We start from the raw sequence: 26,848 nt of genomic DNA on the forward strand, positions 1-26,848 counted from the left end.
ACGACGCCGTTGTTTATAAAGTAGTACTCTAATATTAGAATACAGTGCTGTTTTAGTAGGCCGAGATAATAATAGTATAGTACTATATTAGTAGGCCGAGAAGAGGAGAGTACAGGGGGGGGGGAAGGGGGGGCACCCGATTTGCGTTTTCCGTCTAGGCTAATAGGGCTGCCGACTACGCCTTTATTAGCAAAGTAGTACTCGAAGATAAGAGTTCGAGGCTGTTTAGTAGGCTAAGAAGATATTAATATAGGGCTGTTTTAGCAGGCCGAGATAGGAGTATAGTACTATTTTAGCAGGTTAAGATAATAATAGTATAGTACTATATTAGCAGGCCGAGAAGATTAGACAAGCCGAGAAGATAAGGCAGGCTAAGAGAATCGAATAGTTTTGAGACGTATACTATCTACATCTTAGAACAATAGCTAATTGTTTTAAGATATATACTATCTACGTTTCAGAACAATAGCTAATTGTTTTGTAGACAGAATACGTCTTAAAACAACGCCGATAACTATACTTACGACAACTACTTACTACAACAACGATACTTACGACGATAACTATACTTACGATAGCCAAATTCGAGACAACTATACCTACGGCGATAACGACGATACCCCTAATATATAGAAGAACCGCGGAAACGCAATTGTTTTAAGAGGTATACTGTCTACGTCTTAGAACAATGCCGACGACGACCCTTACGACGACGACCCTTACGACGACGACCCTTACGACGACGACTCTCGCTATACGCGTCTTAAAACAATTGCCGGTAAGCGTCGTAGTGTCTAGGTAGCGCTAACAATTGTTCTAAGACGTATACTGTATACGTCTTAGAACAATTCTACTCGCGACGACCGTACTCGCGACGACTACTCGGCGTATACGTCTTAAAACAATTGCGCGAGGCATACATCTTAGAACAATTCGACAAGCGACGACTATACTCGCGACGACTATACTCGCGACGACTACACTCGCAACGACTATACTCGCGACGACTACACTTAGTATATACGTCTTAGAACAATTCTACTTACGATACCAAACTGCCGACGGCGTACGCGTCTTAAAACAATTGCGTAAGGTATACGTCTTAGAAAAATTCGACGAGCATTCTAACGATATTCGCGACGACTACACTCGCGACGACTATACTCGGCGTATACGTCTTAAAACAATTCTACTCGCGACGACTATACTCGGCGCATACATCTTAGAATAATTCGACAAGCCTTCTAACGATGTTCGCGACGACTACACTCGCGACGACTATACTCGCGACGACTATACTTAGCGTACGCGTCTCAAAACAATTGCGCGAGACATATATCTCAAAACAATTGTATAGGGTATACGTCTTAGAATAATTGCGCAAGGTATATATATACGCTATTAATTGTTTTGAGACGCGTACTAGCTACGTCTTAGAACAATTCTTAGCGCTACCTAGTATATAAGGTAGATTTGGTCTACGTATCGATATAACGACAACGCAACGAGATATAACTATATACTTAGTAAGGACTAGGGATAGATTCCCCGTATTAAGCTTATCGAGCAGTCAAAATATACCGTTTCGAAATCGAGTAAGCCGTTAATCTTAGACTACAGTTCGAAATACTACTATTTTAAGAGGAAGACGTTAAGATACGGAAAGATTGTTTATATAATCTATACTTATTAGACCTCTACGAATTACCTTGTACCGATATATACGCTGTTCCGGGTCCGATGTAGTTGTAGGTTTACGTACTATCGCTGTAATTCTCTTAGTATAGCTAGGTATTAGCGGCATACGATAACTTAACAACGCGACGTCGTATCGATATAATTTTTAGTTTGCCGTACTCGTAGAGGACGGTAGTATTAGCGCTAGACATAATATTAGTATATCTTAGTATTGCTATTAAGTTGGTCCGATACGTAAGGGAGCTTCTAGTACGCGTACGTAGCTTAGCTTCAGACCCTCTTAAGCGACGACCCTACGATACCCTAAAAGTCAAGCCTAAGGCATTATTCGAGCTCCGAGGGTTAGAAAGGAGATAGATTATATCCTTAAAAAGCGAGGGTCAAACTAGTCTAAGTAGATATCTACTCCTTTTAGTACTAAGATATAATTCTTTCCTCTATACCCCCTAAAATCAAGTAGAGTTTTATTATAGAAGATAAGCTTAACCTCCTCTGCTTTAAGAGCTAGGACCTACTTAATATATCGCTTCCTATTGTCTAAATCGAGCTTCTCTAAGGCAATCTTGTTTAGGGCCCTCTTCCTATAGATTGGTCGCTTATCTACTAGATCCGCTTAGTAATAGGCTTTGCCTCTAAGTATATTATATACCTACTAAGTTCCTAGCTCTTAGAGAGGCTTCCTAATTAATATATTACGGACTGAATCTATAGAGTAATTAGTAGCTTAGGGTTAGCTTTACTACTTCTATTTAGCCCTTATATCTTGCCTAATCTTTAAAGAAGTTCTCGATCCTAGTTCTATACGCCGAGGAGCCCCCCTCCTAGGTAATAGATCAATATAATCGAGTATCTATATAAAGGAATTCGAGTTAGCTCTAGTTTTAGCCCTATAGATAAGTCTCTAGGCTGTATTAGCATTTATACCTAGTAGGACGGTCGTAATATAGTCAAATGTGTATCTAGCGATAGCGTAGAGTATAAGGATTGCAACGCGGGTATTATAATCGATTTCTATAGTCTATATATTGAATAATTACTCTACAAAGTAATAGAATTTATCTTAAAGGGGGGTGGATTTTTGCTAAGAAGACAGACTTTCGGAGGAGCGGAGGTACCTGTAGAGATAGGTATCAAAATATCATGGATGTCATCGTCTGTGTTGTATCAAGCACCAGGAGCCAATAATGACGAAGCCTTTTTCACACTCGACCGGTATCGGATGAACCTCGGGCTCGCCTCTCACCTCTCGGCCCTCTCCAATGGCACAGCTCACTAGGAGGTAGGAGGTACGGAGGTAAGGTAGGAGGTAACCGGAGCTTGAGGTTGGGGAGCTGGAGCTCGAGCTTCACCTTCCTCGTCGTGCGTGCGGGGTGCTCCTCTTCTTAATTGACATTTTCACCGTCCGTGTCCTTTGTCCTTTGACACCAACATCGTAGTCAACGCCGCCAACCACTTCATCCACCACCTCCATCAAGTACCTGACCTGACCACCTCCCATCTAGCATAGACCATGTCTGACCAACTTCACAGGCTCGCCATCCCCATCGGTATGGACCACCTCCACCAGAAGCCGCCATGAGGCTATTCTTTGCTCCAACATCCAGACATGATGATCAAGGTATTTCATTCAATACGATTGAGAGCTTGAGCCGGTGGACGTTTGCAGATGTGACCTTGTCTTCCAACCGCCACACCCGTGCGGAGAAGGCAGGGCACATCAAGCGAATGTTCTGAGATTATACGGCAGAACTTGATTATCTGGATAATACCAGCGAAAGAATCATGCTTTCATTGCGACTCCCCTCTCGAGGGAGACGCCGTTACTAACGTTGGCAGTGACGCATTTCCCATCCACTTCACAACGAAGTTTCAAACAACATCAAACACAATGGCCCCTCCAGCGATGAACTTCCAGGAACCCGCTCCAGCTGTTGACAGCTATCCTGCCAAGCTTGCCAACCTCCCACACGGCGCTGCGATCCCCGCCAATGGCAAGGCCACTGATGCCGCTACCATTGAAGACATGGCTGGCAAATGGTCCACATTCAAGTTTGCGCACATTCGCGAATCTCAGGTGCGGAGCCCACCAACAGCATGCCTCCCTGTGGGAGTGAGAGACATCTGCTGACTATGTACGTGCACTCATAGGTCTCCCGTGCCATGACTCGTCGCTACTTCTCCGATCTGGACAACTATGCGGAGTCAGACATTGTCATTGTTGGTGCCGGCTCTTGCGGCCTCTCTGCCGCATACTGCCTCGCCAAGGCACGTCCAGATCTCAAGATCGCCATTGTCGAAGCCGGAGTTGCTCCAGGAGGAGGCGCTTGGCTGGGAGGCCAGCTCTTCAGCGCAATGATCATGCGTAAGCCAGCTGATGCCTTCCTCCGCGAGGTCGGCGTTCCTTTCGAGGAGGAGGGGAACTATGTAGTGGTCAAGCATGCTGCACTCTTCACAAGCACAGTGTTAAGCAAGGTGCTGCAGTTTGACAATGTCAAGCTGTTCAACGCCACCACTGTGGAGGATTTGATCACCAGACAGGGACAAGATGGACAGTTGCACATTGCCGGTGTGGTGACCAACTGGACTTTGGTGAGCATGCATCACGACGATCAGTCGTGCATGGACCCCAACACCATCAACGCTCCTGTCATCATCTCGACCACGGGACACGATGGACCTTTCGGCGCCTTCTCTGCCAAGAGATTGGTCAGCATGAAGCACGATGGTCTTCCCGCGCTCGGTGGTATGCGCGGCTTGGACATGAATACTGCCGAGGATGCCATTGTCAAGGGCACTCGCGAGATTGTGCCCGGTCTCATCATCGGTGGCATGGAGCTCAGCGAGGTTGATGGCGTAAGTGATTTTTCTTGTCATCCACTGCCACAGAACGAGAATACTAATCAGACTTCAGGCGAACCGCATGGGACCAACCTTTGGTGCAATGGCCCTGTCTGGTGTCAAGGCCGCAGAGGAGGCACTCAAGGTATTCGATATGCGTCGTGCTGAGCGCGCCGAAGAGGCGGTCAAGGTCAATGGCAAGTAATCAGCAACGAGTCGAAATGTTGCCTTTGTGACAAACGATGCCCACATCAGAATGGAAGCAACGGGGCATCATCTTACGACCTTACGCTCTTTTTAGCTGTACACGAATAAAAATTGTAACCCTAAAACGGTATCCGTACATGTCATGAAAGCTGTTCTGCCACCATCATGAATCTATCATCAGACCAAAACCCATGTCAGTAGATCTGTGACAAGAATAGACAAATCCTTGCCACAACTGTGAACGGGCAAGTGAGGAAGATGTCTGCCGCCCCGGATTGATGCTTGATCACGGCACCACCAACCACCATCCCGTATATCCAAAACGCCACACTGGACATCTCTGCGTAGGTAACAACAGCGTCAGCCTCCGCCATCAATTGTCTCTCCCACTTGCTCAATATGCCCTTTCGCAAACATATCCAATAGCCCCCGTCCTTCCCAAAACCTGCCAAAGACAAAGTAAGTCAACTTTTACTCATTCAATATCCATTGATCCCATCATCATTATCTCTCGATGTGAAAGAAACCAAACCAAACCCCCTAAAAAAAGAATGAAAAAAAAAGAAAAACTCACCCTTTCCCATAACTCACCAAAATCTCCTCTCCAGCTCTAATCCCCCCCTTCCCCTTTCCCCCCTTTTTATTCTTCGAAACCACAAAAACACCCACTCTCCTCTCCCACTTCCTCCCACCAACTCTCTTCGCCGAAGGCACTTGAACAAAACAATCCCCAAATTCCGCATTCGGGCGCTCAGCAACGCCTCGAAAATCATTCGCGCAGCGAGCCTCATTCCCCATGCGAGCAGCATCAATACTCAGATCCAATTCCCGATCGAAACTCAAATCGTAATCGCTGGAAGAGTCGCTGTCGGAGAGGGAATTGGTGTGGACGAGACCGAGGTATAAGAGGATGAATTGGGAGGGGAGGAGAGGTTGGGTTGCGAAGAGGCCGAGTTGGCCATGGGCGGGGTGAGTGGACGGGTGTGTGATGGGGAGGATTTGGACGTTGGGGCTGATGGGGGAGAGGGAGAGGGAGGAGGAGGGGATCAAGGGCCAGGTGGACGGGGAGGAGGAGGGTGAGTGGGTTAGGAGGGGACGGGAGAGGAGTGCGGAGGTGGTGTAGGTTGGTTCGGTGAGGAAGATGATGTTTTGGGGCCAGTTGGGGGGTAGGAGGGAGGAGTCTTCTTTGATTTCTGCTTCTTGCTTTGCGGGCTTGGCGGCAGGCTTGTATTTGGGTTTGGAGACCATTGTTGTTCTTGTTGTTCTTGTTGTTGTTCATCCGTTGCCTTTGGATCGTGACGGGCCGGCCGGTCTTGTTCCAGCGTGCAAGCTACAAGCAGTTCGATCTGGTTGAAGCCACATATCTGTGTGCATAACAGACATTCAAACGATAGGCGGGAGATGTTTGGCAGTTGGAGTGAGGGGTGATGTAGGTAATTCACGTGCGGGGCATGTGGATGACTAAGCATCAGGCGATCAGGCAGACATGTCCTATCCATCCCTCTCATCACACAGTGACACACACTACCTGACATCCTTTTAATCCCTCAGGTCTTTCTATCCCTTCCATCTCGCAATTTCGCTTGCTCGCTTGAAATCTGACCCCCGTACTACTACGAGCTGACCAGTGACCACCCACATCCTTTTCGCCACCGGCACGAGGGCTTCAGGCAATTGCTGACATGGACCAGTCCGATACAAGTTTAGACGTTCCTGCGCTACCATGCCTACCAGACTTTATTGGACCTATAAAGAATCTCCTCCCAGGACTGCGTAGGTTCGGACGCCACGGATATGACCATGGGCGTCGACCTCTCCATGTGAGAGCTCAGGCTCTGTTGCTCTAGCAGTCTAGCTTGCATCTATCTACCCAGCTGAGCCTGGCGGATTGCGTGGGTGAGCGTGATCGATCTGGAAAAGAGGACGCTATGATTCGTATGTAGCTGGGTATGTGTTACGCAGTGTCGCAGTCCTAAACCAATGCCATGGCTGAGCCGCAGCGCCATGTGAGGCGTACGGCCGTTCAGATGGTCAGACTGGACGGACGGCCAAGGCAAGATCAAGGTTCTGACCACGATCCATCCCAGTCTGAGCAGCGGATGTACGAAAGTAAACACCTGTATGCAGCTAGCTGACTGCATCACGTTGCAGTGATTGATTATGGATTGAATGCTTCTTCTTGTTTTCCATCCTCTGCTTCCTCCTCTCTTGTCTTTACTCAGATTCTCAGAATAATGCCTTCGCAGTATGCTCCAGACCATGATGTCGACTCTCGGATTGCTCTTCTCGCCGAAGCGTTGGAAAAAGAGCCAGAGTTCGCCGACAAAGATGTGCCAGGATTAGCAAAGCTACTCAAGGACTACTTGGATCCCGATGTCGACGTCAATGGATGGGATTCTGGCAGAATCGACTTCAACAGAAGGTTATTACAAGTGTTCAAGGACTCGCCCGTGGACAACACATATCAGGACCTCCGAGAGCGCTACACAGATGAGGAGAAGAACCGCCTGGATAAGTTCATTGCGGGCGAGACTGCCGAGAAGTGCTCTCATGGCTTTCGAAAAGGTCCATCGCTGGGCACGAGGAAACAAATTCATAACTTTCTCCATGGTGCCAAGGACTTTTTCGGCAAGCTTTTGCACCTCGACGACGATGAAGAGCTCATGACGATCAAGGAGAATCTTGAGTTCCAGAACTGGGGACGAACTCACAGTAATACCCCAAAGTACACAGTGGTGCCTCGGAACGTGGCCGACATTCAGAAGGTGGTCCGTTTCGCCAAGCAAGCCAACCTGGGAGTACGATGTGCGGGCTATCGACACTCATGGTCGCCCATCTTTGGAAGAACTGGCGAGATCATGATATCCACGCTGGACATCAAGACTGCCAGTGAACTCCCGGACATTACCGCTCTTCATCTCCCACAGGAGAAGCCCAACGAATTGGAGACGATTGAGCTTCTTCCAGGTCCTGCCCGTGCCGCTGGCAAGCACTTGGTACGCATCGGGTGTGCAACGACGAATGAACGGCTTCGTAGATGGTGCGTGAAGCACAACAAAGTCACAATACCACTCAACATCATCATGGTGGAGATCACTTCTGGTGGAAGCAATGGTCCTATCTGCCATGGAGCCGGCATCAAGCATCAGACCTTGAGTGATCTCGTTCGTAAGATTGAATACGTCGATGCCAATGGCGAGCTGCAAAGCATCACCGACGAGGATCCCGAACTTCTCACCGCCGCAAGTGGCGCTTTTGGACTGATGGGCGTGATTACTCACTTGACCCTCGAGTTCGACACGATGACCTATGCCGAACTGAGGCCGACGAAAATGCCTGTCATTCAGACCATTCCTCCCCCTCCAGGATTCCCCGAAGATCGAATTCCACGTGCTCTGCGACCCAAGACGCCCTTGACGGCAGCAGAGAAGCAATTCGCCCAGGAAAGATTCGAGAAACAAGCCAATGAAGACTACTACGCGGAATGGTTCTGGTTTCCCTATGCTGATGAATGTTGGGTCAACTGCTGGAACAACACGACCGACGATTCCGACGTGGAAGATTGGCCCGGATCCTTTGCCGTCTTCTTGTCCTTTGTGCAAGAATTCACTCTCAACGTGATACAGTACAACCACGTCCTCACCGAGCTCGTCAACAAAACCGGCATCGCCGAAGCCGCCGTAACCCTATTATCGAGATTCGTCATGATGAATTTGCCCGAAGTGAAAGAGGGCGACAAAGCGATCAAAACGCATCTGATCAATGGTCTGCACTTTCAACGTGCCATTCAAAACATTCGAGTCCGGGATATGGAAGTCGAAATCCCCCTCGTGCCTCGCGTGGATGATGCGACGAAAGTGGATTACACTCTGGTGCAACAGGCGTGGTGGGATGCGATTGTCAAGTGCTATGAGCACAGTGATACGTGTCCGCAACGCTTTCCGCTGGAATTGAGAATTATGGGCGGGAGTAATGTACTCTTGGCGCCGCAGTATGGGAATCGATTGGGCACGGCTGCGATGGAAATTCTCACGCTGCAGAATGCTGTTGATATTTGGCAACCGTATGCTCAGGAAGTCGTTGATCTTTGGTGTTCGTACAAAGATCGCAATGGAGTACGACTCAAGACTCGTCCTCATTGGGCTAAGGAATGGTATGTCTTTTTCTCTCTCTTTCTTTCCCTCATTCACCCCCATCTCTCTTCTGACAAAAAAAAACCCCCCAAAACTAGGCACGAAGGCTACACCATTGACGGTAAACCATGGCTCGAAAAACTCAAACATGAAGATTATGCAGCAGAAATTGTAGAATTCAAGAGAATTTTGTCTCGGATTGGGAAGAAGCATGGATGGACGTTGGAGGATATTCAAAAGAGATTTTCGAATGAGTTGTTTGATGGGTTGATTTATGATTTGTGAGGTGAGGTATAAGAAAAGAGAAAACGAAAAGCGGGAAGACTTGCCCTCGAATCATAATAGACTCATCCAGACGCGGGTTGAAAAGACTGACTTGATCAAAAACTATTCTTGTTCATGCTCGCGTGTTGTGTAGGGATACCTAGTGTGTCGTAACATGTCATGTCAGGTCCGCCCACGACCTCGAATACATACCTAACCTACCTAGTGCGAAACAGGGCCCGTTTTGTGGAGGCAGAGACACGAGTCGACAGGGCGGGCGAGACTACCTCCTACCTCTATACCTACGGTAGGTACATGTAGGTCAGATAGGTATACACCCGCAAGTTACGCCTCCAGGAGCAAGTTTCATTCAGGTTTTGGTATGTCGTGACCTCTCTCGAAGGGTGGTGAGTGGTGAATGGCGACGAGGAAGACGGGAACGGTAGGGGCCGGCCGAGATCAGAGACCTACCAAGGTATTCGAATACTCATCATCACACCACCCATCACTACACTTCTTCTTCTTCTTCTTAGACCTGATTTCCATCGAGATTCAGCCCACATTTGGTGAATTTCCATCGTCTCGAATTGACTTGTCATCAGCAGTAGGAGATAGTGCCGAAGAAACACGACGACAAGTTGGCAGATGTATGTACCCACATCAAGGAATGCGACGTGAAAGAGAGTGAGAGAGATAGGTTAGTATGTAGTTAAAAGCGGGCGCATCGCATATTGACGCATGCGGTAGAACTAGCACGGCCCACTGCAGCATTCTTGTGTCTCCTTTTTCGATGGAGATGACCCCGTTCCCGTTTACTTGATACCGACTAATTCATACTACCCTTTTCCCTTATCCTCATTATCATCCTCATCATCAGCAGCAGTCTCTTGTGCTCTGCCTTAGGGTACTAAGTGGTAGTTTGGTGGTACTCCTGACTGGCGCCCTAATAATCATCGAGAGCTCCATCCTCGATCTCCAGAATTCGAGTGTCTCAGTCACACCACAAGTCCGTGCATGATAAGGCCATTGGGTGAGTGTTGAAACGAGGCACGTCATGGCCGCAACTCCACTAAATATATATCATCTACAGTATCTATATCAGCAGCAGCAGCAAAAAAAAAACATACGCAAACTGTCTCCGCTTCACCCCCCAAACCGTGAGTCTTGCTTTCCTAAAACTGTACGAACTCCTGCACGATTCAGGACAATATCACGATAGCCTACTTCCTGCAGCCACATCTCCGAAGCTACTTTTCTAGCCTCGCCAAGTCCTGCAGTGCCACGCATCGTATCGATCTAACACCTTTTTTACTACATACAGTACCGGCACCTCCTAGAATGCCCGCCATGCCTGAGCAACATCTTCCTCTCATCATCACCACTACCAATACCAATTCCAATTCCAATATCAACAATACCAACAACACCTACTACTACTCCCCTGGAGACAATCTTCCGCAGAGAACCTACTCCCGATCAACATCCGCCTCGCCTCCCCCATCGCCTACCGCGCGCAGAAAGCGCACCATGTCATCTTCCACATCGAGCTCCGCTAGCGCCTCACCCATTCTCGAGCCACGACGTCTCTCTATCACATCTCCTTCAGCAGCAGCAGCAACACCACATCCTCGCCCTCGAAAGGCAACGTGTACCTCACAATCGCAGCTTCCGGAGGCGATACCAGAACACCACGTGCCGGAATTCAAGCTACAATCATCATCTGCTGCAGAGCAAGATCCATTGCAGATCAAAGCCCATTTGACGGAGCTTCTGAATTGCGAACAAGTTCGTAATGATCCGATTATGCGACAATATGTTCAATCTCGTTTGTTTGAATCGGAATTGGAGTTGAGTATGTTTGCACTCTTTTTCTTTTTCTTTTTTCTTTCTTCTTTTCTTTTTCCTTTTTTATACTTTTTTTCTGTGTTCAAAATGCTAACGTGGATGAATAGAGCGTCAACGACGAAGAAGACTTAGCCTTCCTACTGCTTCGATACCAGAATTCGCAATCGATGATTCTCTTCGTTGAGGGGAGATGATGTTGATTCAAAAGCCCGGATGCCGCAATGGAGTTTATTGTTATTGTTATTGTTACTATTGATGATGATGATGACGACGATGATTAGCGTGGAGTTGGAAGGCGTCACACCTACACACAGACAGACAGAAAGTGCAGGTGATTGCGGTTTGGAAAAGGAAAAGCTCACCAGCAGCAGCAGCAGCACACTTGGTTTATTTCTTGGTTGCTATCGTTGTTAGCAAGATCACAACAGAGGAAATTTCTTCTCTCTGTTAAAAAGTCGCAGTGAAAAGTGTAAGATACTACGAAGAAGAAACAGTCGAAGCAGTCGTCGAAGCAGTCGTCGAAGGAAAAGAGGAAGAAGCAGCAGCACAGTCTTCTAAAAACCACCTGTATCCTATACATATACCTATCTGTATTGTATAACAGTGCATACTTAGGAGCGATCACTTCTTACTATCCAGCTCCTAGCCGTAACCTGAAGCTACCAATGCACTCGTACACGGGAACGACAGGTATTAAAATTACTATAAGATACGCTATCTACGTAGCCGCTTGCCCTCCGCTGCCTAGGGGCGCGGAATATCCATCCTGGTGTGCGATCAATTGTGCAAGAGGGTGAGAATGCGTGCTTTATGTATGTACGTGAATATATACAGTATAAAGACAGGGCTTGAAGGGTCTAGCTGTTCCATGGAGGTAGGAGATAAGTACAAGCGCTTCTAGAAGCCGTTGATCAGAAGACTCCATCTCAGGTTGTCTTGTGGCACCCGTGGAGGTAGTGTGGGGAGGCGGAGAGAGGGGGAGGGGGAGGGGCCGATCGGTAACAAGGCTCTACGGACATGAGACATCATCCAGTCCTTTCATCGACGTGTCTTTCTACCTCACCTCCTACATCGGTTGTCGGTACCAAGTTCTCTTCAGCCACCGACGAGAAGTTTGAAAGGGAAAAAAGGTCTTCGTCACCGCCGCCACAGCCTGAGTGGAAGGCAGACTTCCCGCACTCTCTCCGTCGCCAACATTGTTACTGGAGACGGTGGCAAAAGCTTATACCACGATTGGCATTCACAAGCATTGAACTCTCTCTCTTTCTCTTGACTGTAGGAGGTACTGCTCCCTCGTCGAGACTTGGCGACATATCTCTCCGGGATGGACTTTGAAAAGGATGAAGGAATCCTGATACCTACGGATGCTGTATAGCCTGCTCAAACTGATGGACCGCCAATTCCTGCCTAGGTACCTATGGATGATGCGCCTGGGAATACCACACTGTGACACTACCTGTACCTTTTCATGCTTCAAGGTACACGCCAACCTGCCGTGATATCCGTTCTCACGAGACCCCTTCTCGTGCCCGGCATTGGAGATACTCTCCCTCTCTCCGTCTCTCTCTCTCTCTCACACACACACACACACACATGTACGCACGCGCGTGCTAAGTCCGTTCGCTCCTCCGTCCCGCGGACTACGAATGCGGTAGGTAGGTAAGTTGAGAGTGCAGCGTCTAATCATTTAGCCTGACGATTGCTCGCAAGCATCAGAAAAAAACAAAAAGGATCATGTCTGTCACCTCTTCACTCGCAGCTTAACCTCTTCTTTACCGACTCGCAGATTCTGCCCAGCTCGGTAGTTGGCTACACTTGTCTTCCTTGTGGCTGTCTCGCTGCTCACTCTCCAGATTCCCACAATGGGTGATATGGGCTCCTCTCGAATCGAAAGAGTATGTGTTTTTTTTTTTTAATCTCCCTGCCCTTCTTTCTCTCTGACCTAAGCCAGCCTATTGTATATATCATCATTTCACTAATCCGACCATCGCAACTTTTTTTTCTTTTCAGTTACATACCAATGACTTGGAATTGGGTGCTACAGAAGCTGTTCAACAACACTTTGCCCGTCACGTCGTTGCTTCCAAGCCCGTCTCGCAGCGGAAACTCAACTTTGAACATTCCAGACCGAGATGGTTGAGAGAGTATGTCAGATGATCCGATTTGGAAAGAAGAAGAAGAAGAAAGATGTTCGTGTAAAGAAAGGGATTGCTGACCATGATCCTCTCTCTCTCTCTAGATGCATGGCTGAAGCAACTGGAGTGTTTTTTTATGTCTTTGCGGGAATTTCTGCTACGACGGTCTTTACTATCAATCAAGAAAATGCCGCGCTTGGAAGTATTTTCCAAATTGGTAAGTTGTATTCTTCCATCCCAAAAGAAACCAAAAAAAAAAAAAAAAAAAGAAAACCCAAAAAAACCATATCCAACAGAAAATAACAAGACTAACTCCTTCTCCCCCCCTCAAAACCAGGCGCCGCATTCGCCCTCGGCATCGCCTTCGCCATAATAACCTGCGCCTCGACATCCGGCGGCCACTTCAACCCGGCAATAACCATCTGTTTCGCAATCTGGCAAGGTTTCCCCTGGCGCAAAGTTCCCCACTACATTTTCAGTCAAATCCTCGGAGCATTCATAGCAGGTATACTCATGATGGGCATGTATCACCAACAACTCTCCGAATTCGAAACTTCGTTAAGGGAAGCGGGACATGTGGGATCGATGGTGTTTAATGGTGGACCAGCGAGTGTATTGTGTTCGATACCGAATGGGAATCAGACGAATTTGGGATATTTGTTTTTTATAGAGTTTTTTGTGGATGCTTATATTGTGAGTTTTCTTTCCTTCCCTTCTCCCCTTTTTCTTCTCCCTCCCATCCACTAACCCCCCAACAGGGCATAATAATCTGGGCAGTCCTCGACCCCGCGAACCCCTTCGTCTCCGCCTCCTCAGCGCCCTTCGCAATCGGCCTCGGCTACGCAACAATGATATGGGGCTGGGCACCGGCCACAATCTCGACAAACCTAGCACGCGATTTAGGCACAAGAATCGTGGCAGCAATATTCTACGGCGGGGAAGTTTTTTCTTTTCATAATTACTCGTGGATTGCGATTTTGGTGAATATTCCTGCGACAATTTTCGCGACGGCGTATTATGAGTTTTTGATGAGGGATAGTTTGCGGAAGATTGGGAAAGGGGCGGCGTTGCATGAGCATGGGGAGGAAGGGTTGGCTTTGCATTTGACCAAGACGGAGATTGCTACCGAGAGGGGGATGATGAATGCTGCTGCTGCGGCGGCTGCTGCTTCTGCGGCGGAGGAGGGAGCGGAAGAGAAGATGCGATAGGGGGTGTCAGTTTTCTAAACTGCTGCTAGCTATCGCACCATTATGCAAATTATACAATGAAAGAAAGGGAATCGTTCCTTCCGGCTACGGCAATGGCGCAGTCCACCGAGCACTGCACATCCATCCACTTCAAAAGTGAGTGTGAAGCCCCTCCCTAGTACGGCGAATTGACAATCTCATTTCTACTGAGATAGCTCCCTCTTCCCTTGGCTCGTTTGGGCGTGGCCATGATACTCTCTCGCGTGGGTCTCTGTAGTGCCGCCCTCCGCACCATGTCGACCTCGTTGGGGAGAGCGACGACAATATTCTTGTCGCTGCCAAACCGGAAATTGTCGGCCTTGACCTCCTCTGCGTATCGCTTGATGTGGTAAGGATCTTTCCGGCCCGCAAGCACCTTCTTCAGTGACCACGTGACGATGAAAGGACCCGTGGCCGTGATGATCGTGGTCTCGTCTTTGCCTTCACCCGTATTGAACCGGGCGGGCGTGAAAGCCATGCCGGTGCCAGTCTCGTGCTGGAACTGCGCAATGTGTTGAGGTGTCAAACCAAGGCGTCTGGGCAGTGGCTTGTGATCCTTGGAGAAAGGCTTCTCGAAGCCGAGTTTGCCTGCGTATTTACTCCCTTCCTTCTGCTCCGCGTCGATGAGAAGCAAATATGTGCGAGTCGTGGCCAGCACCCATCTACCATCCGCACTGACATCAAGACCGATGATGGGGTCGCCCAGTGCCGGGAGTGCAGTCTTCGCGTTGATGCCGAGTCGGTCAAACATGCGAATGTCACCCTTGTTCGACGCGACGGCAATGTAGCCCTGCTCAGTGGTTGCAGCCGCAGAGAAATCATTCTTGCTGACATACTGCTTGAGCTCAGAGTCGACAAGCTTGTTGCCGCTCAATCGAGGATCTACACGATAGAGTGCGTTCTTGGAGAGACCCAGGAAAGTCTGTTCGCCCGTAGTCTGCGCGAACTTGTTCTCCGGCGCGAAGATGTTGATCGGGATATCGTCGTGCACCTTCCACTCATCCACCACCTTGCCGACCTCCAGGTCCATGCGGTAAACGCTGTTGGGGTCGTCCGGGTTCTGCAACACCATGTTACGATCTTGTGCGTGGAGCATGACCTTTGATGGCGCGAACTTCTTGCCCTTGAGGTTGGCGACGTTATTGATACTGGTGTTGAATTCGAGCTTGTTGTCTTCAGTATGCTTGAAGACGCCAATCTTGTTGCCTCGCACCACAAAGGAGCGGTCCACGTTTGCGCCCACAGCAAGCTGACTGTTGACATTGCCGTCAGCGTCGAGGTTGACCGGATCGTCCTCGTCCTCATCCGAATCATAGTCGGGTTCTGAGTGGCGATCTTGAGCGTCTTCAAATTCATCTTCATCTTCTTCCTCCTCCTCGTCTTCCTCGGCAGCTTCACGCTCTCGTGCATCGTCAGCGGCATCTTCAATGACGAGGTCATTAAAAGCGTCCAAAACATAGTCTCGCTCGGCGTCTTTGACCGCTTTGGCCCATTTGGCCTGGTTGAGATGTTCCCACAGTGCTTGCATCAAGCCCTCCTGAAACCTCTCTTCCGTCTCGCGATCTTTGAACTTGAGCAACCACGAGTATGCAGAGCCATCTTCGGTGTAGTGATTGAAGATGAAGCTAAGATACTCAAAGTTGAAGACCGGGTTGATGTCTGGTGTGACTTGTTGTCCCAACCACTGCTGCTTCTCGCCCGAAATCTGCAGCCAGTATGTCCAATTGCCCGTTTCTGTCACTATGACTTGCACATTTTCGTCTTGTAAGATGAAGGTGCCCGAGGTGAAGTCGAACAGATGCAGCTCGGCGTCCTCATCGGCGAGCGTCTCGGTCGCAGTGGGTACAGATCGTGGCGCGGGCGCCTTCGTCGGCGTCTGCTGTGCGACGTGTGCAGGCACGACCGCCTTCTTAGTTGAATCGCGCACCATGATCGCTTTCGGCGTCGCCTTGCTCGGTGTGGCGTATTGTGGCTCTGTAAGGCGCTGTGCGTTGGGTGATAAAACCTTTTGTTGATTCGGTGCGGGGCTTGTCGACGGACTGGCGGTGGGGATCTCAGGCTCGTCGTCGAAAGAGAATTCGTCTAGGTCGCCTTCGGTGGCGTACTGATGACTGCGACGGTACTTTCGCTCGAACTGACACTGCGCTGCAACGAGCTCAAAGGTAGTTGCCGACTCGGGCCTCGTGCTCTCGTCGCAAACAAATTCGAAGAGATCTCCCGAGTCGCCCGACAGATCTCGCCACGCAACAACGACAGCACCGTTCTCCTTGAGATCGACGCGCAGGTGCAGGCTCTCGTCGAGAAGGAAGATCTTCTCGTCCTTGTCCTCGAGCGTCGCAACCGCGCCGTCCTGTCCGCCTTCGTCTTCGAGCAGTTCCTCCTCGCCTTCCTCGTACGCGCGCTGAATCACCAGCTGGTAGTGGAACTCTTGGCCGGTGCGGCGGATGTAGGCGGCGGCGTCTCTGAAGATGAGCTCCGAGTATCCCTTGGGCGAGCGTGGACGAACAATGTAGAGCTGTCCCTGGGGAATGTCGGCCACGTTCTCTTTGTCGCCTTTTCCAAACAGGTATCCGGTCAGGGACTTAATGGCGAACATGTCGTCGTGTCGTGGAGCGGGGGGGCGGTGGTGTTGGCAGCATGTCGGAGGTGTCGTGCTGAGGATGGATGGTTTAGGTAGGTAGTTGGTGGCTCGGTCGGTGGTAGCTCTTCTAATCTATGTACCAACTGGACCCCACGTCACTAGAACAATTTACGCGAGATGAATAGCGCGCTAGACAGAGCGAGGCAGTTCTAGCCTAGCCTTGGCAGCAGGCAGATACAATGTTGGAGCAACGCCACCTTTGTGGCTGGTGCCTCATCGATGGTCTTGGCTTGGCGTTCTCACTCATATCTTCACATATGTCTCTTCTCTCCTCTTCCCCCAAGGCATGCCTTTCCAAGACTACAGTTAGTTCACGAGGGATATGTTGGATCATGGCAGGGCCTGTCGGTTGATGTCGACCGAGTCCGAATCTCAACAACAACAACAATGAATATATCGTGAACAGTCAGGTACAGTACATACAGTACATATTAACTTGATCTCATCTTTCACAACATCTTCATCTTCAATAGTCTGGCCACTCCCGATCCACTTGTTCCCGCCACGCCCGAAATCCACCTTTGATATCCTTGATGCTGACGCCCAAGTCTCCTCCCTCACCCTGCAAAAGATCGTGAATCGCCTTGGCCACAAGTTGACTATCGTTCCCCTCTCTGCAGACAACATAATAATCACTACTGCCGTGCAACGCACCAACCTCGAGAGCTCTCTGTATCCAGGCCTCCGCATTGCCCTTCCAAGGCACATTCAGACTACCCCTCAATGCGCACATCTGGTACTGTGTTTCGTCTCTCACGTCAATGAGAGTGTTGGAGCCGTCACGTGGGAGCCGGGCAAAATCTTGAGCGCTGATTCGAGAAGAGGGTGGCAGGACTTGCAGAGGGTGTGTGAGACCGCAAAAAGCCTGATAGTCGAGGGAGCCCGAGTTGAGATTGTCCCGAGTGATGGTAGCTTGAGAAGAGCAGCAAGCACAGTCCAGACGACGCGTTCGCATCCGCACGCTGCGGAATTGTGGGGTGGAGAAGGCGGAAAAGATGGTGAGAGTTGGCCGGGGAGGTGGCTCTTGAGGTTGAAGGGAAGGTGAGGGAGGCAGCGACATGAGAGCTGCAAGGTCGACAGATCCGTTGGAGGATTCGTGGGTGCTTGGTTTGGATGTGATGAGCTTGATGGCTTCGAGGGCTTGGAGGACGCCCATGAGGCCCACGACGGGACCGAGGATGCCGCCCTCGCTACAGGAGAGAAGCGAGTCTGCTGGCGGTGGTTTGGGGAAGACGCAGCGGTAGCAGGGCCCGCCTGCGAGATCTCCCGGTGGACGGGGCGGATTGTTGAGGACTATCAGCTGCCCTTCGGTCTTCAGGGCAGAGGCAGAAACGAGAGGTTTACCGGTCAGAACACAGGCATCTGAGATGAGGTAGCGCGAAGTCGGGTGATCTGTACAGTCGAGTATGAGATGATAGCGGGAGAAGATGGGAATGGCCTTCTCTGGGGTGAGATGGAAGTGGTGACGCTGGTAGTTGACGAGAGGATTCAGCCTACCGAAGATATCAGAGGACTATTCTCGTTCGAATTCACGTTGGCTGGTGGAGAGAGAGAGAGAGAGAGAGGGTTTGATTCGAATACGTACTCGGACAAGTAATCGTATGCGCTGTCCACTTTGCTCATGCCCACTCTGGAGGCGTTATGTGCGATCTGACGATGCAGATTGGACACCTCCACCACGTCGCCATCCATGAGTCCGAGGGTGCCTACGCCCGCCGCTGCGAGGTATGCTGCAGCGGGACAGCCCAGTCCGCCTACGCCCACGACCAGCACTCGAGCATTCTTCAGTCGCAGCTGGCCGTGCAGACCGACCTCGGGCATGATCATCTGCCGTCCATATCGCTTGTACTCTTCACACAGCAGTGGCCAGCGACCACTGCTGACTGCCTCGGGCGCGACGAATTCGCGTCCTTCAATTCCCGTCTCTTGTCGGATGGCGGTTGCAATGCCATCGAGGCCACCATCTCCGCTGCCACCGCTCCCACCAGACGCCACCGAGGCAGGATACAGGTCCGAGGCCAGCAGCTGGTCCGTCAGCACTGACGAGATCTCGCCAATCCACTCGGCAGGGAAGCCGCCTTGATACGAGGCATTCAGCAAGCGAGTGGTCTCGACACGCTTCTCCGCCAGCGCCAGCTGCTGCTTCAGCGACGCCAGTTGACTCTCCGTGGCAGCGATCTGCTTGCGTAACAGGGCGACGTGAGAATCCACGTTGGCCATGGCTACCATAGCGGACTCGGACCAACACGTGTAGAATACATGTAGTTCTAGTACATGCCTCAGGATAGGTCAGTTGTCAACACTCGCAGCGTCCAAGTGTAAAGTGAAGTAGGAGGTAGCGGAGGTCAGCCCATCTTTTCTTAGCTTCACCCAGGCTCTGATAGGCACATGTCATGTTAGGTATGCCACAACCCGCCCGGCCCGCGGATGAATGGTTCTACCGGTCGGTCATCCTCTGCTTCTCTTTTCCGAACAGTGAACACACACACACGCATACCTCAATAATAAATACCTCATAACCCCTAACCCCTTACACATCTACCCCTTCTCCTCTCACGCACATCCATATGCATTATATGTATGTGGCCTGATGCAGAGCACAGTAAAGTACGGTACAGGTAGTATTAGCCATGACATGCCATCAGTGCTTCCGATCACACCCGCCCTTCCCGGTCAAAAGACTACAGGTACTAACTTCCTAATCCTACACAGTACAGTGCATCACACCGAAACCTTGGACGACATTTTCCCCCATGCACCATCAACCATGCTCAACTCCAGCTGAATTTCCTCGCCATGCTGCTCGACAACCAGGTGAGAGCCTCAGAGAGCCACTTCGTCGTATTGATGATGCCAATGGAATGCTGGCGAAAGCAGATGAACCCACTTTGACCTGCCGGCAACATCCCCGCAAGAATTGCTGTTATAAATTGCATCGCTGCGCAGACCGCATATGATAGAACTACTGAACATCCACTGCTCCGCGCACCTGATGAAACGATCATGGCGTTGATAAATTCATCTCAGGCTGGATGATCCAAAAAAGAAAAATGGCAACAAAAATAGAAGAATCTCAGCCGCAGAGAGACATCAGCCTGACAGAGGTCTTTCACATCGTTCGCGACGAGTTTGCCGCTTACTTTGCTTCCATCGAGAGCTCGCGTCGGACCTGCATAGAGACTATGTGGAAGAAATTCGTCTCGCGCTGGCGAGCAGCAGAATCCCATACGGCAGTACATGGCAGCAACAGTAACGACCCGCACTACGAAATCTATCAGCCCACAAGCAAACACACTCATACCGTCATCTTCTTGCATGGCCGCGATAGCACAGCAAAGGAATTCGCGCCCGAGCTCCTCGAGAGCGAAGACTCGTATAGCCGAACTCTTTCCCAAGCACTACCGAATGTGAGATGGGTCTTTCCAACAGCTCCCATCATCAACAGCGCCCGCTTCGAACAAAATATGAGCCAGTGGTTCGACATGCATACAACTGAGGACCCTCATTACGGAGAACTTGAGCAAAATCCCACCCAAGCCATTGATATCATATATCATGTGCTCGCGAAAGAGGCAGTGCTGGTGGGAGGGTTCCACAACATCATCTTAGCTGGTATATCGCAAGGCGCTGCGGTAGCCATCCATGCCCTACTCAAACAGCAGCATACGCTGGGGGCCTTTCTTGGCCTGAATACGTGGTTGCCAAATCCCCCGGCGATTGCGCATGCGGGTAAGAAGTGGCCCGAGGCTGTGAAGACGCCAGTGATGCTGGCGCATACGAGGGACGATCCGGTCATCAATGTCAAGTATGGCGAGGAGTTGAAAGCGCACTTGAGGGCATTGGATATGGATGTGGAGTGGCATGATTATTGGACGAATGATGCGAAGACGGCACACTGGATCCACGAGCCCGAGGGTGTCGATGATATCGTGGCATTTGTGGAGAGCATTTGTCAAGGGAGTTATGCGATGAAATGAATGTTTATATGGTTGTATATGTACGCCTGCAATTCCGAGGAACTCGTAAGCATCAAATTCCATATTTCACTCGATATAAACATCTAAAAAACACATCCAATTGCAAAAATGCCCGCTTTTGAATATCCATTGTTTTGTTGCGCGTTCGAACTCTGAGGAATCAGGATTAACGCGGTTTCCCAGAAAAGCTTGGCGTAGAACGCGCTAATACGAATGGTAGGTATCTTCAGGTGAAATCCGCTCCCTCCTTTCCACCGTCCACTCACTGTACCACCAGATGAGATCCATCTCAAGCTCTCGACTGCTTCCGCGAAAAGCAGGTCTACTCTACCCCGAGCATAAACAATTCTTCTGCAAAAAAGATGCATTGGAACAAGGATGCAACTTCACTCATGTCCTGCATGACCAGATGCGAAAGTTTGCCATCAAAGAAAGAATTTCATAATCCATTCGCAAACTGGAAACATCCGACCCACTCAATATTCCCCCCGAACCTATCTTCTATACTCTGCGTAAGACGATTATACCTGATCTGTTCTGGATTGAAATTTCTCGCATCCTGACAGTACTAGTTGATCAGGCAAGGCATCATGGTACAAGATTGGGCTGATGCCTCTGTGGAACTTTGCAAGCATCGGTGCAAGGACAAAGAGGCTTGTAAGCACACGATTTGCTGTCGACAACATGGAATCAGAGACAGGGCGAGAATAGGTGCTGCTGTCGCTGCTGCTACTGCTGTCGCTGTTGCTACTGCTACCGCTACCGCTAATGCTGCGGCTGCTGCTACTGCTGCTGCCACTGCTGCGGCGGCGGCTGCTGCTACTGCTGCCGCCGTCGCCGCCGCCACTGCTGCTGCTGCGCCTGGAACTACGGATCCTGGGAGCCAGGACGATGGAGCAGGAGGTAATCAAGATGGAGGCGGCCAAGACCAAGGCGACGCGAACCAAGACGACGCGAATCAAGTCGACGTGAATCAAGACGACGAGAACCAAGGCCAAGCACCCACGGTCGAGACTAGGGCAACTCCCAAGACGCAAGTGGAGATGGATAGAGAGATGTGTGCAAATTTTGAAACAGAAGCGACATTTGGACTGGCCACTGCAGACAACATACCGGAATCTTTCGACTCCATTGCATCAGAGGAGCTACGCAACATCGCACATGCTATTGAGGCATGGCAGACTGCACGAAATAACGTTTTCCAGGCTAAGCAAGAAGTGACGGCCACAGAAGCATTTACTGGCTCGCTGCAGGACGATGATGAGTTCGGAGATGAACTGCAGGACCGACCTACATTCGCACAGTACGAAACATGCGAGAACGCGTTGCTTCATGCGTTGCAGACCCTTCGCGATCAAGGTAATGCACTGCATGCTGCTCGGAGAGCAGACTGGCGAGCCCGTAGCTCTAGACAGTGGCTGGACGCACGCATCGCACTTTACAATAATGAAATTACTGTACAAGCAAACAAACTGGCCACTTTGCCGGAAGTGAAGGCCGAGGCGGGGAAAAAACTGGTCGTGCGGGAAAGAAGAGCCAAAGGTCTTTTGGGACCAGGATGGGTTGGTTCGTGGCAGCTGTCTCCAGTCAATATTGGCAGGTCGCATCTTTGGCTCAAGCAAGATCGTCATGGGATCATTCGAGATCGTGTGGTCATCAAAGACACCTTCTTCCCCGCAACTGGTTCCGAGAGCCTGTGGGAGGATCCCAACTTGTGGACAGGCGGCAAATGGAGTGATGCGAATAGCGTACCGAACGAGGTGCAGGCAATGTACAATCTTCGTGGCAAGATTGGCTCCGAAACAATAGTAAAAATTCGGAATTGGAGGTTGAGGAGGGCGGAGCGGATGCACAGGATCATGACAGAGTACTGCCCTGACGGAGACTTGTTTGACCGGACGATGGACGGCTTTTCAGACAAGATCTTATTCATTCGACAGTTGCGGCCGGACCTCGATTTGCGTGCACCCGAGGGCGTTCAGATTTTACAGGAACTCCAAGACCCCAACCATGTTACAGCGTTTCACGCAATACGCGCCGAAACTCCTTATATGGTTCCAGAGCCGTTCATCTGGTCGGTGGTCGAGGGACTGGCGATAGCAGGGCTGCTGATGCAACGGGGCGAGCTGGACAGTGGTGGTATCGTACCCTGGGATCAGATCATTCACTGCGATTGGAAACATGAGAACCGTAAGTAAATCGCCTTTGAATCGTTACCCACGACTGACTGACGTCGAATAGTGTTCGTAAGCCCGCCAAACGAGACGCGATACTTGGGCTATCCACAAATCAAGCTCGGGGATTTCGGATTTGCTCTTATAATCGAGCAGAACGATACGCGAGTTCCAGAAAATTTCGCGATTCTAGGCACTGCCGAGACCATGGCCCCAGTAAGTTGACTTCTACAAGAAGAGAGATCACAGTGCTGACTGTACGACACAGGAACAGCACATGTATACGGCAAATGACAATGAGACTCCAAAGATGATGAGCTCTGCAACAAACGTAAGTATTCGAGTCGACTCATATACAGGTGGCATCAATCACAAAGGCTAACGAGCACGAAAAGGTCTACGGCGCGGGTACAGCACTCTGGCAACTCCTATGCGAGACCGGTATGCCTCTTCCCACAGATGCAGCTGGTAACATACTGCAACCAGTCCTCAGCGACCCAAACTGGTATCGACAAAAGAATTTCGAACCTCCCGCCCTAGACGCCACAGCCACAGCCTACTATTCCCCCGAACTAATCGCATTAATCCGCAGCATGTGTCGCCACGACGATCAACTCCGACCAACATTCAGTCAAATCCTGAAGCGAGCACGCAAATTCGTCAGCAGCCCAAACTATCCCGCTCGAGGGCTCCGTGAAGCTCCCGCTAGTGATCCGCGGTATGTATCAGGACCCTATCATCTCCGCCTACCGAGTGGTTACAAAGGAGACAAGTATCCCTTGGGACTCGCTTTGAATACCGTCCCGATGGACACTTTTCTTGGTTCCGACGGCAGGTTGCCTTCTCCACCTGCTTCGCGTGGTGATGTTGGTGATGATGAGGATAGTATCATGTCTGACGACCTGGGAGGTGGACCTGCTGTTTATGGACGACCTCATCTTGCAGCAGATGGATCGGTTTAGGGAGTTTACCTCTTTTATCACGCTATGGCTTGGTCGGCTGGTTACAGGTTGGTTTGATTGGAGGATTATCACCCGGCCCCCTTTCCTTGGGTCTTGGAAGATATAATATTCCGTGCTTTGACACCTTTACTCCCCCCTCCCCCTATCCCCTTTATATCTACAACCCTTTAAAAAAAAGAACTACGTAAACTGCATTTTATACCTCATCAACGAACCTACCCATCTACCTACTACCCCTTCATCCTCAAATCTAGACCCTTGGCCAATCCCAGTGTTTTACTCTCTCTTACTCTCCCCATGAAAATACCAATGAAATACAAATATCTTTTATTATAAAAACACACCCTCGACAGTACCTTCCTTTTCTCATTGATTAAAGAATATACATTCGCGGTAGGAAACTACCTTACCTAATCCTTAACAGAACATCTTCCCAATCCCTCTCCTCTATCCATATTACACCCACATCAAAAATCTCCCCTCCCCTCCCATCTTTTTCGTCCTTTCCTTTCCTTTCTTCTCCCAATCCTCTCCTCCCCCCTCCTAGTAAAAGAATCCATCCCATCAAGCCACAATCAACACAAAGACAAAAATCCCCAAAAAGAGCGAATTCTGCAATGTAGAGGAAAATTTCGTCGCTCCACCGGTATTTGTTGTGGAAGGGGATTGTGGAGATTCAGTTGGGTTTTCTGAGGTTGGGGTGGTGGTGTCTTCGTTGTTGTTGGTGTTGGTGTTGGTGTTGGATTGGGAGTTTGGTGGGGAGGAGTTATTATTATTGTTGTTATTATTGTTGGTGGTGGTGTTATTATCATCAGAAGAAGAAGATGTGTTTGGAGGTGTGTCGTCGTCATCATCATCATCATTTTCGTTATTTGGCGTGTCGGATTGTGAATTGCCTGGTGCACCATAGCTTCCTCCTCCAGTCGAAGAAGGCTCGACTGCTCCATGGCCTTTACTCTCAGAAACCTCATTAGGCAAAGCAGTCGCAGTAGCAGTAACCATAGGCGACCCAACCCTCGAAGACGGCGCAGCAGGTTCCGGAGTAGGATATTTCGAAGCATGCGGTAGCGTAGGTTTCGCGGCCTCGGAGCGCTCAGTCAAAGCCAAAGGGGGATCCCAAAGACCATTATACCACATTTGGCAACCTTCAAAATCGGGGCTGAGTTTAGTAATTTCCGGCGGAATAGCGAGTTGAGGTCGAAAATTGTTTTCATAAATGACACCGCATGTGAAATCTTCCAGCCCGAATTCACAGTGGTTTTGTCCGACCCAGGCGCTGTAAGGGATGGGATTGTTGAAATCTGCGTATTGTACAGGATATCCCGTGACAGTAGCTGTTTCTTGGAGAAATTGGAAATGGTCTTGTTTGTAACGCAAGCTCAAGACCGACTCGGAGGGCATGGCGAGAATGGCGTTGGAAACGACGTTACCAAAAGTTTTGGTGCAACGGTCTACGGCGAAGACTTTGCGGATGCTGATGTATGCTGTTCCAGATGTGAACGTGTGACCGTCCACGACGGCAATTTGGGCGCCATGGGCGGGATCTGGACCTGTGTAATTTGTGCCTGAATACGCGGTGATGACTGCACCTTTGCCGTAGTGTGTTACAGTATTTGTGGGTGTCGTCGCACACAGATCTCTTGAAGTTGATGTCGGGAAGTAGACCAGCTCCACGCCTTCGCCGTAGATGGTACATTTTCCACAGCCGTAGAGGGATGACGTGAATGCGGCATTTTGACTCGCTGCAGTCTGATTGGCACAAGGTGGCGTTGCGATCGTTGCGACAGGCGCGGGTGTGATGGTGGCAGCAGCCGCGACCTGACTATGATATGTCGACCAGAGCTGATCGCAATCGGCAGGCGGGATGATACAAGTAGGGTATGGTTTTTCCCACGCAGGGCTCACATATGTGTTCACAATGGTCGTCTTCCCTGTGATTGAACCTCCCGACGTCTTTGTAGTAACACCAATTGATTTGGCCGGCGAGTATGTGACTCGTGGGTGGCCATCGCACAAGGTCGTCGCATTTTCATATACTGTGTATGTTTTCACTTGTTTACCACCACCAATAGGTTCAATTGTCGTTGAAAGGACCTGATACTTCTTCGCCCAGGCTGAAGACCCTTCGTTCCACGATTTGACCGCAGCCAAACATGAGCTTCCATCGCCAGGACCAGATCCCGTGGAAGGAAGCGCGGTAATTGTATCTTTTGCCAGAACGCTTAATGTGAGAGCTGCCAACAAGACTGAGGGAACCTGTATAAGTCTCATTGTTCCAGGCAAGTGAAATCGTCCAGGTGAAGTGTCCTTAGCCGTGGAAGCCCCAAAAATTGGAGGTCCAGCAAGTAGACCGACGAGTGGTCGTAGCAGAGAGAGACATGGACGCCATACTCAAGCTCGGCCGAACTCCGAAGCTCTTCGACGTGCACACTTCGGCGACACAAATAGCTATAAGCCTCGTATTGGGAGGAACCACTAAGCTCTGGTTGGCCGAGTATGGATTAATGGGCCGAAGAGGTCGTTTCGCAGTGCCCTCTGCGGGATGTTGATGCATCCTCGCCAACCGTAGTGATATTTCTTCGATGTTTCAATATGTTTCTTGTTGTCGATTTCAACTAGGAGGTGGTCTCAGCACATGTCGCTCGGATGTTATATACACACACAGGAAAGTAATATACTGCTGAAAGAGTTTCCGGCCTATAGTATAGTGTCGACAAGGACCTCACCCGCTAGCCAGGTTCACAGTGC

General features: G+C 50.0%; 11 protein-coding genes across 11 annotated transcripts; 7 read left to right on the top strand and 4 right to left on the bottom strand.

Moving 5' to 3' along the window:
* Positions 1-3,149: 3,149 nt before the first annotated feature.
* On the top strand, positions 3,150-4,867 carry SEPMUDRAFT_149268 (thiazole biosynthetic enzyme, mitochondrial). The gene is made up of 5 exons (XM_016905449.1): positions 3,150-3,172; positions 3,229-3,316; positions 3,535-3,772; positions 3,847-4,551; positions 4,610-4,867. Exons 3-5 carry the CDS (start codon positions 3,587-3,589, stop codon positions 4,739-4,741), a joined length of 1,023 nt encoding a protein of 340 aa, XP_016760776.1. The 5' UTR covers positions 3,150-3,172; positions 3,229-3,316; positions 3,535-3,586; the 3' UTR covers positions 4,742-4,867.
* Positions 4,868-5,103: 236 nt separating this feature from the next.
* Positions 5,104-5,991, bottom strand: SEPMUDRAFT_45032 (uncharacterized protein; the record flags this gene model as incomplete). The annotated part of the gene is made up of 2 exons (XM_016908946.1): positions 5,104-5,188; positions 5,318-5,991. The coding sequence occupies 2 exons, from the start codon at positions 5,989-5,991 to the stop codon at positions 5,104-5,106; spliced, it is 759 nt and encodes a 252-aa protein (XP_016760777.1).
* Positions 5,992-7,406: 1,415 nt separating this feature from the next.
* SEPMUDRAFT_44038 (uncharacterized protein) lies at positions 7,407-9,161 on the top strand (the record flags this gene model as incomplete). The annotated part of the gene is made up of 2 exons (XM_016908915.1): positions 7,407-8,896; positions 8,975-9,161. The coding sequence occupies 2 exons, from the start codon at positions 7,407-7,409 to the stop codon at positions 9,159-9,161; spliced, it is 1,677 nt and encodes a 558-aa protein (XP_016760778.1).
* A 1,157-nt stretch (positions 9,162-10,318) lies between these two features.
* Positions 10,319-11,615, top strand: SEPMUDRAFT_149270 (uncharacterized protein). Its single transcript, XM_016905450.1, has 2 exons — positions 10,319-10,992; positions 11,093-11,615. The coding sequence occupies exons 1-2, from the start codon at positions 10,479-10,481 to the stop codon at positions 11,167-11,169; spliced, it is 591 nt and encodes a 196-aa protein (XP_016760779.1). The 5' UTR covers positions 10,319-10,478; the 3' UTR covers positions 11,170-11,615.
* Positions 11,616-12,603: 988 nt separating this feature from the next.
* Positions 12,604-16,997, top strand: SEPMUDRAFT_65925 (glycerol uptake facilitator). Its single transcript, XM_016909734.1, has 5 exons — positions 12,604-12,880; positions 12,996-13,129; positions 13,225-13,337; positions 13,458-13,813; positions 13,879-16,997. The coding sequence occupies exons 1-5, from the start codon at positions 12,848-12,850 to the stop codon at positions 14,326-14,328; spliced, it is 1,086 nt and encodes a 361-aa protein (XP_016760780.1). The 5' UTR covers positions 12,604-12,847; the 3' UTR covers positions 14,329-16,997.
* Positions 12,604-16,997, bottom strand: SEPMUDRAFT_125795 (VID27-domain-containing protein). The gene is made up of 5 exons (XM_016902012.1): positions 13,879-16,997; positions 13,458-13,813; positions 13,225-13,337; positions 12,996-13,129; positions 12,604-12,880 (listed from the first exon to the last, which is right to left on the bottom strand). The coding sequence occupies exon 1, from the start codon at positions 16,940-16,942 to the stop codon at positions 14,483-14,485; it is 2,460 nt and encodes an 819-aa protein (XP_016760781.1). The 5' UTR covers positions 16,943-16,997; the 3' UTR covers positions 12,604-12,880; positions 12,996-13,129; positions 13,225-13,337; positions 13,458-13,813; positions 13,879-14,482.
* A 390-nt stretch (positions 16,998-17,387) lies between these two features.
* On the bottom strand, positions 17,388-19,280 carry SEPMUDRAFT_149271 (uncharacterized protein). The gene is made up of 2 exons (XM_016905451.1): positions 18,573-19,280; positions 17,388-18,480 (listed from the first exon to the last, which is right to left on the bottom strand). Exons 1-2 carry the CDS (start codon positions 19,214-19,216, stop codon positions 17,454-17,456), a joined length of 1,671 nt encoding a protein of 556 aa, XP_016760782.1. The 5' UTR covers positions 19,217-19,280; the 3' UTR covers positions 17,388-17,453.
* A 445-nt stretch (positions 19,281-19,725) lies between these two features.
* On the top strand, positions 19,726-21,015 carry SEPMUDRAFT_149272 (alpha/beta-hydrolase). Its single transcript, XM_016905452.1, has one exon. It carries the CDS (start codon positions 20,020-20,022, stop codon positions 20,962-20,964), a length of 945 nt encoding a protein of 314 aa, XP_016760783.1. The 5' UTR covers positions 19,726-20,019; the 3' UTR covers positions 20,965-21,015.
* A 1,478-nt stretch (positions 21,016-22,493) lies between these two features.
* SEPMUDRAFT_26361 (uncharacterized protein) lies at positions 22,494-22,793 on the top strand (the record flags this gene model as incomplete). The annotated part of the gene is made up of 2 exons (XM_016908409.1): positions 22,494-22,660; positions 22,700-22,793. Coding segments are annotated over 2 exons (261 nt in total), but the record flags the coding sequence as incomplete, so codon positions are not given.
* Positions 22,794-23,716: 923 nt separating this feature from the next.
* On the top strand, positions 23,717-24,234 carry SEPMUDRAFT_149273 (uncharacterized protein). Its single transcript, XM_016905453.1, has one exon. The coding sequence runs from the start codon at positions 23,732-23,734 to the stop codon at positions 24,098-24,100; it is 369 nt and encodes a 122-aa protein (XP_016760785.1). The 5' UTR covers positions 23,717-23,731; the 3' UTR covers positions 24,101-24,234.
* A 430-nt stretch (positions 24,235-24,664) lies between these two features.
* On the bottom strand, positions 24,665-26,702 carry SEPMUDRAFT_133348 (uncharacterized protein; the record flags this gene model as incomplete). The annotated part of the gene is made up of 1 exon (XM_016902560.1): positions 24,665-26,702. Exon 1 carries the CDS (start codon positions 26,369-26,371, stop codon positions 24,665-24,667), a length of 1,707 nt encoding a protein of 568 aa, XP_016760786.1. The 5' UTR covers positions 26,372-26,702.
* Between the last annotated feature and the right edge of the window lie 146 nt (positions 26,703-26,848).

This window comes from Sphaerulina musiva (genome assembly GCF_000320565.1).
Source record: "Sphaerulina musiva SO2202 unplaced genomic scaffold SEPMUscaffold_5, whole genome shotgun sequence".
Lineage (NCBI taxonomy): Eukaryota > Fungi > Ascomycota > Dothideomycetes > Mycosphaerellales > Mycosphaerellaceae > Sphaerulina > Sphaerulina musiva.